General features: G+C 36.2%; 2 protein-coding genes across 2 annotated transcripts; one reads left to right on the forward strand and one right to left on the reverse strand.

Annotated features, from left to right (window-relative positions):
• Nucleotides 1-2,123: 2,123 nt before the first annotated feature.
• LOC106087828 (acid-sensing ion channel 1) lies at nt 2,124-10,766 on the reverse strand. Its single transcript, XM_013253007.2, has 7 exons — nt 10,675-10,766; nt 10,389-10,613; nt 9,604-9,778; nt 9,404-9,540; nt 9,259-9,343; nt 2,413-2,873; nt 2,124-2,353 (listed from the first exon to the last, which is right to left on the reverse strand). Exons 1-7 carry the CDS (start codon nt 10,764-10,766, stop codon nt 2,152-2,154), a joined length of 1,377 nt encoding a protein of 458 aa, XP_013108461.1. The 3' UTR covers nt 2,124-2,151.
• Nucleotides 4,859-6,304, forward strand: LOC131995224 (uncharacterized). Its single transcript, XM_059363523.1, has 2 exons — nt 4,859-6,003; nt 6,080-6,304. The coding sequence occupies exons 1-2, from the start codon at nt 5,010-5,012 to the stop codon at nt 6,298-6,300; spliced, it is 1,215 nt and encodes a 404-aa protein (XP_059219506.1). The 5' UTR covers nt 4,859-5,009; the 3' UTR covers nt 6,301-6,304.
• Nucleotides 10,767-11,266: the final 500 nt, after the last annotated feature.

Consider the following 11,266-nt stretch of genomic DNA (forward strand, 5'->3'; position numbering starts at 1 on the left):
CAATATATCTCTATTTGTATAGTAAGATATTGAATTAACATACGATTAATAATATTTATGTGATATAAATACCACGGTTGCATTCTTCAGTTTCCTCCAATTTGTTGCGTTTGTTGGAATTTATCCATTCTATTTGTTCACATCCTAATTTCTTCGCTTTTAGCTATTTCAGCGTAAAGTTTTCACAATATTTTTTTTACTTTGCAATTATAATAAAATAAATTATATTTTATGGAGGGATAAAAAACTACACTTTCTATTTTCTTGGTATTTCTTGTCCACCCATGCCACTTGGTCTGTATATGATAGAAGCGAGACATGTATTTGACTCATCTCACTTCTTTTCGCAATGTAAATGAGTGAAATGGAACACAATCAAATCTTGATGAACACAAAATTTTTGCTTTTAAATAACAAGAATTAATTCGTAGAATTAAAAATATGTTCAACGTATGACTTGTGTACCAATCATATGCCGTTATGCAAAAGAAAATCGAACTTTCATATCAAAAACTATTAAAACAAATAACACTTGAAAAGTTGTTTATAAGTTAATATTATACCATACTTAATCGGTCAAATATAGGTCTATATTTTTTCTATATTCTATATACCATTCTTCATACTTCTTTCTTCGGTCCCCCTCCCTTATATTGATGACGTTTGTGAGCTAATCAGCCATGTAAAAGACGCTGTCCGGACTGGGCTGTAAACAAGACATTCGTTATCTTTGAGATGGGGAAAGACTCGGAAAAGACTCATTGACTCACATGTAAAAAGTCTTCGTGCTGTTTCTCGTGAGCAAATTTTCAATTTGTATTTGTGCTTTAAAAACTGGAGAAACCGGATGATTGAAGTAAGTGAGAAGATCAAAGACCGATTTTTTCCATTTACAATTACTAAAGTAACATAGCATAGGAGGCCACCGTAGCGCAGAGGTTAACATGTCCGCCTATAACGCTGAACGCCTGTGTTCGAATCCTGGCGAGATCTCCAAAAAAAAAAAAAATTCAGTGGTGGTATGCCCCCTAATGCTGGCTACATTTGTGAAGAACTATGCCATGTAAATTTTCTTTCTAAAGAGGTGTCGCACTGCGGCACGCCGTTCGGTCTCGGCTATAAAAACGAGGTTATTTATCATTGAGCTTCAACTTCAATCGGACTGCGCTCGTTGATGTGGAATGAAGTTCATGGCAAAATTTGCATTTGCAAGTAACATAGCAACAAACTCGACTTTTAAAGAATACAGCAACAAAACAGATAAAACACTCCGAGACCATTTCACCATCATCATTTGTACGCCATCAGCGCTCAACGCCTCGTAAAGCTGACAACCTCGGAATGCTGTCAAACTCCATATAAAAAAAGACGTCGGCGAGACGTTGGCTGAAAATCGGCGGAAAAGTAGTACTCTGCTTATAGTGAGGAAAATAGCATTATAGTGGCAATACTTGAAACTATTGCCGGCATCATTTTAGTTTGTGTCATTGGTTTCATTGGTTTCAATGGTTCGTATTTCTTTATATATTTGAGAAAAAAAAAATAAATAAAACAGAGAAAACAATAAGTGCAGTGTTTTGGTATGGAAACAAAAACATTTGATTTATGTCAAATTTCGATTGCGAATAGAATACCAACACTAAAACAGAAGGTATTAAAATGGAAAAGTTATCGTTTTCAATGGAAGGAAGTGGGTGGAATTCCTACAAATTCATCAGATCGAATAACCACAAATCTATGCCATCAAGTGTTCCCCTTAATAGAGAATAATGTTCCAGATTTCCCTTCAAGAATTTTGTATATGTATATATGTCCAACTGAAAATGACGTTCATTGTTTTGATGTTAATAAATATTTTTTATTCATTCAAAGATCAAGTGCTGTAGTAATAGGATTTTAGGACATTAACAAAAAGTAGCTGTGAGTGAACAATATTCAAAAGTAGATTGTGGTGATGAAAGTGTTAATTGAATAAAATTGGCCATTTCTTTTGCAGAAATCACTACTGCGATTTTAGGGAACAACTACAACTTGCCTGTGAGCAAATACAAATTCATGAGAATTATTTGATTTTTGTACGCATCTTCTTTAAAAAAAAAGTAATATAGGCCCGTGCCGTAACTGTTAACCCATTTGAAGTTCCGGCAAGCTTTAGTTATTCCACCAACGTAAGGTGAAGTAATAAACAAGCTCAATGCCGCTCAGAATGCTGGCACCCAGAAATAACCCCAAAATGCCACCGATTGTAACCACAATGTCCAAGCGTGTTCTCATCGCTTGGCGTCGAAAGCGTTCCGTCGACAATTCTGGTATGTTGACCGTTATTGTTGCATAGGAAGCTGATGTACGCAACCTGAAAAAATATAGATTAAATTTGTGTTACCTATATGCCATAACGGTGGAGGAACTTACTGAACTTCGTTTTCGTACACCCTTTTGAAGTCGATTTCATTACATGATGGCATGCAGTGACATGAGTAGCTGCTGTTAGACCAGGGGAGCAAACTTTGGGTGGCCGGGCGGATAGAATGGTATTCATTTAGGCATCGAAATCCTTCCAGGTCACAATCGGGAACCTTGGCCATGGGCTCCGGCATCAAATAGAATGAAGAGCAATTGCATATTTTCATTTGGTAAAATCGAAGACAATCGAAGAAGCAGGTGCTGATGCTGTACGCTCTGTACGCAGAGTTTGCAATAAGTTCATCGGGAAAACGACAATTCCTGTACTCGGGCGGTATTTCTCTTACGCCGGCATCATTGCCTGTAGTATGCATAAAAATTTGAAATATTCTTTCCTGACCTAGCCTGGCACTAACTTTGAAGCTAGCCAATTCGTTTTGGGGGAGATCTTCTTCATTGAGAACCGACAACTAGGAAAGAAAAGAAATAAAACAAGTAAAAACATAAGCTAAGGTTCGTACGAGGCGAACTTTGGACATCTTTATAATTCAGATAAAAAGGATAAAAATATGACTGTAATGAGATCTATCTTCATGATAACTGTATTAAAAAGTCACTGTTCGAAATTTTGTGGAACCAGGTAAAACCCACAACTTATGTGAGCTGCAGAAGCTTCAGACCGATCTCCCGATTAGATCGGTCTATATGGTGGATACATCCATCTATCATCTAAATTAGACCATAATGAGAGCGAATCGAAATTTCAGCAAAAGCGCCGCCCTATAAAGGGTGATTTTTTTGAGGTTAGGATTTTCATGCATTAGTATTTGACAGATCACGTGGGATTTCAGACATGGTGTCAAAGAGAAAGATGCTCAGTATGCTTTGACATTTCATCATGAATAGACTTACTAACGAGCAACGCTTGCAAATCATTGAATTTTATTACCAAAATCAGTGTTCGGTTCGAAATGTGTTCATTCACCGTAACGTTGCGTCCAACAGCATCTTTGAAAAAATACGGTCCAATGATTCCACCAGCGTACAAACCACACCAAACAGTGCATTTTTCGGGATGCATGGGCAGTTCTTGAACGGCTTCTGGTTGCTCTTCACTCCAAATGCGGCAATTTTGCTTATTTACGTAGCCATTCAACCAGAAATGAGCCTCATCGCTGAACGGTGAATGAACACATTTCGAACCGAACACTGATTTTGGTAATAAAATTCAATGATTTGCAAGCGTTGCTCGTTAGTAAGTCTATTCATGATGAAATGTCAAAGCATACTGAGCATCTTTCTCTTTGACACCATGTCTGAAATCCCACGTGATCTGTCAAATACTAATGCATGAAAATCCTAACCTCAAAAAAATCACCCTTTATAAGAGCGAAGTCTAACTTGGAGATAAGTCATAGCCCATCTTCAAATTTATGCTGTCTATGGTAAACAAATTATCCGTGTCAAGTTTCAGTTCGTTGTCTTTACTTTTACAGGCGTGGTGTAGGTACGCTTGTGGATTGAAGGTCATTTCTAGATGTTTACAAAGATTAAGAAGATGTATACTTCGATGGAGGCCACCGTAGCGCAGAGGTTAGCATGTCCGCTATGACGCTGAACGCCTGGGTTCGAATCCTGGTGAGATCATCAGAAAAAATTTTCACCGGTGGTTTTCCCCTCCTAATGCTGGCGACATTTGTGAGGTACTATGCCATGTAAAACTTCTCTCCAAAGAGGTGTCGCACTGCGGCTCGCCGCACATTGGTTCAAGAGTGGCCGAAATTCATTTTTTTCATGTTCGCCGATTTGGATAATTTTTTGGTATTTTGTTGTCAGATAGTTGAATATTATGATTCCGTAATATTAGGCTGATATATTTAGTATTTCTTTGGACAGACACGCTCCAAGTTCATATATGTTCGCTTGTTTAAAATGGCATGCAAATTTACTGTATATTCAATCTTTTGGTACAATCACAGTAAACTTATCATTTGACTTTGTTGTATATTTTCGTAAATGGCAATTGTCATAGATGAGATTTGCATTAAAAAAAGTTGGAAAAAGTGCCACATAAAAAATTTCGTAGAACAAAATATAAACAACATCAAAATTTCAATGTTCATCAACTTCAGTGGACTGCATGTTTTTAGCGCTGTGGAGCGCTGTTTAACGAAAGACGTCAAATTACAGCTTGAAGTCTCAGCTAAAAGCTAAAAAAAAATTCAGCTGCTCATACCTGCTCCTTTCCAAAAGAAACAGTAAAAACTATAAAGTGATAAAGTAAGAAAACGTGAATTTTCGTTCATGCTTGTTGTTGTTGTTGCCATAATTCTTTACTGTTAACAACAATAGAAGATCAAGCGATAGACTATTAGGTGCTGTGTTATCATTCATTTATTATGTTGTTGCATGCAATAACAACTACACATTATGTCTTGCTCTCTTCTCTCAGTTCAGCTAGAGAAATTGGATTCGACATTTACCCATCCTACCATCAGGTACTGGAAGCAAAAAAAAAATGCTATCCTGCAAATGTTCAGGTGCAAGAAAGTTGTAGCAAAGTTTCTCTACAACAGTTATTAGATCATACAGTAACCAGGATTTTGATGACAAAAACCGAGAATGAGGTGACAGAACTCCCCAACGAACTGCAAATGTTCTCAAAATGGGGCTGTGACGGAAGTTCGGGACACAGTGAATACCATCAAAAATTCACAGATCCAAATGACTCCGATAAATATATGTTCTTAACGTCACTTGTTCCATTGACCCTCACAGAGCGTAATAATATGTCAACAATGTGCTGGAGAAATACAGAGCCATCATCAACTAGATTTTGCCGACCGTTAAAATTTGAATTTATACAAGAAACAGCTGAAGTTATAAATTCAGAGGTCAGTCGTGTTAATGACGAAATAAAAAATTTAAGAAATACTGTCGTTGAATTGCATAGCAGAAACTTCAATATTTCTCACACACTGAAATTAACAATGATTGATGGGAAAGTAGCTACTACGATTTCTGGAAGTTCATCTATGGCGGTTTGCTTCATATGTGGAGCAAAGCCCACAGAAATGAATAATTTAGATGCGGTGATTTTGAGGAAATGTTCGGAAGAAGCAGTTGCGTTTGGTATTTCTCCCTTGCATGCGAGAATCAAATTTATGGAGTGCATTCTGCACATTTCTTACCGTCTAAGTTTCAAAAAATGGAGAACAGATAGTTACACAAAAATTGAAATGGCGGCAAATAAAGCTGAAATTGGGAAGAGATTAAAGTTGACACTGGGCATAAATGTGGACGCGGTGAAGCAAGGTATGGGCACAACAAACGATGGCAATACGGCAAGAAGGTTTTTCGAAAATCCAGCCAAAACTGCAGACGTAATTGGAATAAAAGAAGAGTTAATACATAGATTTAAAATTATTTTGGCCGCAATAAATTGTAATGCAGCAGTCGACACTAGCAAATTTCATATATATTGCATGGATACTGCCAAGTTGTTTGTTGATCTCTATGGCTGGTACTACATGCCTGTAACTGTGCATAAGATTCTGGTGCATGGTAGCAAAATTATAGCAGAAGCTATTCTGCCAATAGGTATGTCTCTACTTAAAGGCCCTTATTCAATGATTTAATTTTCATTTTTTACATTTTAATTGATTGTTTGTATCAGGTATGCTGTCCGAAGAAGCTCAGGAAGCGAGGAATAAAGATTATAGAGCCTATAGATTACATCATTCGCGAAGAATTGGACGTGTAGCCACTAATGAAGATGTAATGCATAACCTTTTATTGTCTTCAGACCCATTTATAAATAGATTTCGCTCAAAGCTGCAAATCAAAAAATTGGAGTACGATAATGATGTTAAAAAATTATTAAAAGACTATGCTTAATTTATTTATTCATGTTTTTTCTATGGGAGGTGGCCGTAAAAGTGGGCGGATCAGGTATATATTTTCAGGAGCCCATTCTACAATTATAATAATTACTTTTTGTGAAAATTGAATTGATGCATTAAAAATTAAAAGTGGGCGGATATTTTTCAAATTTCACACAAATGATTCTGAGTGTTTAAAAATGCTATGTGCCAAAAAACAATGCCGTAGGTCAAAATTTAATTTTTACTTTGTATGGGAGGTGGGCGTAAAAGTGGGCGGATCATTTTGATTTTTCCATTTTTTCTTGATTCAAACAAAAAATGCCTATGTGCCAAGTTTCATTGTCCTTCGACAACTTCTTCTATTTTTAGCCGCTCGTTCAATGAACTTGAACCAATGTGCGCCGTTCGGACTCGGCTATAAAAAGGAGGCCCCTTATTATTGAGCTTAAACTTGAATCGGACTGCACTCATTGATATGTGAGAAGTTTGCCCCTGTTCCTTAGGTGAATGTTCATGGGCAAAATTTGCAATTTGCAATACTTCAATGGATCGAAAAAAGATATTTCGAACAAACAGAATGACTAGAATGGTAAAAACAGTCCAATTTATAGTTTCTTATTGCATTTCTGACATACCCCAGACAAAGAACTGTTTGTGGATTGTGCAAAATTGCGTTAAAAAATGTAATTTATTTTTTTTTAATTTTTTCCGTTTTTGATTTTGTTTTTTTTTTCTTGTAAGGCTTGTATTTTGCAAAAACGTTTGCAGTTACTATGCCCCAGAGATCATCCATGGAATTCAAATCGGTATTCATGGCTGGTCGCTAACATAACCCTTTTTCAACCGTTCAACATGGAGGTTAGCATTGTTTAATGAAAAAATCCATAAAATTCGTTAGCAAATTCAATTATGTTTTTTTTATGGGGTGTTCATATAAAACTGCATTTATTTTAGTTGGAATAAAGCTTATTTGTAACTTTCTTAGTGTTCCAAATTTAGCAAATACCATAAGGAATCTAGGGCCATAGTTTTGGTTGCAGCACTTTTGTCGAAGGTACCAAGAATCGCTTTCAATATATACTATGCCCTATATACATATCTATATCCAATTCCGAGCCAATTTTGATGGACCTCGGCGGATGTTCTCAGATGGGTTGGTATCAAATTTCGAGCAAATATGTTTAAACTGTAATAACAACTGTTGGCAAATGACATCATTATTGCAAATTACCCAAAATCTGACGAACATATATATAGGAGCTATATCCAATTCTGAACCGATTTCGAGAAAACTTCTCAGATAATGTGGTTGTGGTAATTTTGGCACATTGAGTCAATAAATGCGCTTGATGTGACTCTGGACGGTAAAATCGGGCGATATATATACATGAGAGCTATATTTAAATCTGAACCAATTTCCATGAAAGTCACCAGTAATGTCGAAAGCCAATAGAAAATCTTTTCTGCCTTTCGAGAGAATCGGTTAACAAAAGACCATTTTATTGCAATATTACTGCAAATCGGACAAACATATACATGGGAGCTATATCTAGATCTGAATCGATTTCGAGCAAACTTTATCGACATTGTGGAAGTCGTCAAGGAAAGTGTTGTATGGGAGCTATATTCAAATCTGAACTGATTTATTCCAATTTCAATTGGCTTTGCCTATACGTTCTAATACCCTGTACCACAGTAGTGGTGTAGGGTATAAATGTACGTGTTATTTATAGATAGTAGTAAGGAAAGACAAAAGTCGGGCGGTGCCGACTATATAATACCCTGGACCTACCACAAAAGTACCAATTGGGAGCTATATCTAATTTTATATGCCAATTTTCGTGACAGTCGGTTGACAAATGACAGCATTATTGCAAACCACACAAAATCGGACGATTATATATTATCAAATCCCTGTACCACAGAAGTGGTGTAGGGTATAAAAACGTATTATTACTTCCATGGACTGGAACTTGCGGAATTCGAGCTATTTTTTTTTATAAATTACTATGTTGTCTTGTGATTGTTTTAATGTACACAGAAAAAAATTGTTTTAATGTACACAGAAAAAAATTGTTTCAATGTACACAGAAAAAAAAAATATCTTTTAGAAAAACTAACTATCAAATTTATATGGGAAACTTTAAGTTCTCAACAAATTTTAGCATTGAAGCGAAGACATTAAATGTTGAGGTCTGTTAGTTAGTCTCTACAAGAGACTTGTCATACAAAATTATGGATATTTTGTGGACTTTCGACAAGATCTTTAGTTAAGGTAGTTGTTAAAATAAGCGTACTACCATGTATCGCACAAAAGTCCCATGCCATTCATGACCTGCAAACACAGGTTCGAGTCCCCCTGTCGGTCAAAACAAATTTTTTTTCCATTAAACTTATTTTGGAAAATTCGGCATAAAAAAATATGAATTCCATATTCAGAAAAATTTTTGTAGAGGGGTTTTTACTTTTTTTTAATTTAGTCCATAAAAAAGATGATATCGGTAGGCTAGTGGATGCGTGCAAGACTACCAAATATGAGATCATGAGTTCAATCCTCTGCGACACCAAAATTATTAAAATTGTTTAAGGGTAATAGTAAGGAATGAGATAGAGAAAACACCGAAAGCAGCAGTAAATCGAACGAGACAAAGCAGCATGAGCCGAGCAAAGAAAATAAAAACACCACCACCCGAAGCAAAGCACACGCTGCGGCGGGCTGGTAGATGGTTTTTTGTCTTGCTTATGAATATATTGTTGTTGTTGGTATATGTTGGCTCGCAAAGAGTACCTTTCAACAACAAATTTGTACTTTGGGTATATGGGTATATATATGCATGTTAATGTTGATGTTCTTTAGCGATAGAACGATATACAAGATATAAATGAGGATATTTATGGAATAATAATCAGATTTTTGGCATCGACGGTTAGTATATCATCATATTTATACCTCCGCGATGGAACAACTCACCTGTATTTCCTTCTTTGTAACCACTTTTAATTTGGCGACACCCGTCATGGGATCAACTTTGTTATTGAACCACGTAGGACTTCCTCTGCAATGATAAATGTGATTAGCTTTCTTACACTTCAGATCACTATGGTGTAGATTTCACCTTTTATTGTTAAGGAGTGAATTTAACATAAAGCAGTTTCCGTGTGGCGTGATTAGTGGCAAGAAGTAGGCACAGCATTCGAACGGTTTGAGGGATAACTCACATGATACGAAAAAGTCACTGCAATTGGTTCTGAACTGAAAGAACAAAAACATAACTCTGGGATTCTTTTCAACCAAGAACCACTATGTTAGCCTTACCCTTTCATGCAACATGCGCCAGCCCGTTTCAGGACATTTTGCACAGTTGTCGCTATTCTGGCATTCTTTTGTACACCAAGAATTTATTTTACCTTCTATATACGCATGTGCAAATACAAGGCTAGACATAAAGTCTTCCACGCCATCGTTATACTTTGCTCCATCTGGTACTAACCTAGAAGTGAATGCAAAATTATTGGGCGGCAAACTTTTGTCATAATTTACCACCTAAAGCTCATCAAAGGCGCGTGTTCATCTGATTTTGTGGAGAATTAGTACAGTATGAGACCCATGCGAGACATGATTCGAATCGGGCTTCGGATTATGTGTGCGGACATTAAATCGGTTGAAGGTGTCCAAATATTATCCGATTTGGCATATTCAAAAATGAATTCGTAATTTGATTACAATAACATGTTATACTTTGTAATTGCAATTATATTTCGTAGTTAAGTAAATATTTACAACATAAGAGAACATCCGCATAATGCGAGATATTATTTGTATACTTTATCTTAAGCCAATCAACTTTTAGATAAGTAAAGCAAAAGTGTGCTGTTGTAATAGCACGTGGCCAGCTTTTTGGTCCGGATTTTTAGACTGTCGGTTCTATAGGCTTAAGGTTAAATTTTCACTTCACTTGAATAGTGAGTGTCCACTTATCCATGGATGTAAGTGCGTTTTACTTTAATTATTTTTTGTGGGAACAAAATTTGTACTAGTCATTGTACAAATATTGTTGAAATTGCAGATAATTATAAAGACTTGGTTTTTTTTATACTTACGACTCCACATAGTCTTCTACCCCTTCTGGCAGGGTCTTCTTATTCTGCAATTCACAAACAGCAATTGTTGGAAATTGAAAACTACGCGTCCAAGGTAAACTTTCCAGCACAATGCTAACGGCGCGGCTATTGAATTCACTTTCAAACTGGCTGATCAGTACATACGACCCCATAGCTGATAACAAAACACATATCAACCAGAATACTCGCTCTATAATATGAAGACTTGAAAAGGTGGAGAGGGACAATTAAACCAAAATTGAAACTTGAATTATTTCTAACTTACTTGCTGTTTGCTATATAACTGAACCCGGCCAAGGTGCTGTTGACGCAGTAGTCCTTTAGGTGCCCCACATACTTTCGTTTGCCGTTTGTCATCGTTTCTGGTACCTCCAATTCAACTGGACTGATCTAAAACGGGTCTATGAAACAAGTGCCCATGCAACACTTCGTCAAATGTTAATTAAGTCTTGAGTCCTTATTTTTTATACATGCAGAATTTCAGTCAACCCGGAAAAGACTTTCAGTCTCTAAGGGCTAAAGCTAAATCAAAATATAGCCTATTTACCAATACCAATAAAGAGTAGATGTGGAACATTTGCAGTAGATAACTTTATCGTTCGCAAGTATGATTAAATTCGACAAACATCTCTTTACGACTAATACCCATACAATCGAACATCTCTATAATGAATAAAAATTGAAAACACAATCGTTTTCCGACATTTTCTCCTCTTTAAACCTTTCTACGAATATAACGAACTTCTCTATAACGATTACCTCTCTCGTCTGCATTAATTTTTCGGGTTTGCTTTTATTTTAATACCTGCTACGTGGAATTGTATTGAGTTACATTATTCAATGTTTTGTGTTTGTCC

The sequence above is a fragment of the Stomoxys calcitrans genome, chromosome 2, assembly GCF_963082655.1.
Source record: "Stomoxys calcitrans chromosome 2, idStoCalc2.1, whole genome shotgun sequence".
Lineage (NCBI taxonomy): Eukaryota > Metazoa > Arthropoda > Insecta > Diptera > Muscidae > Stomoxys > Stomoxys calcitrans.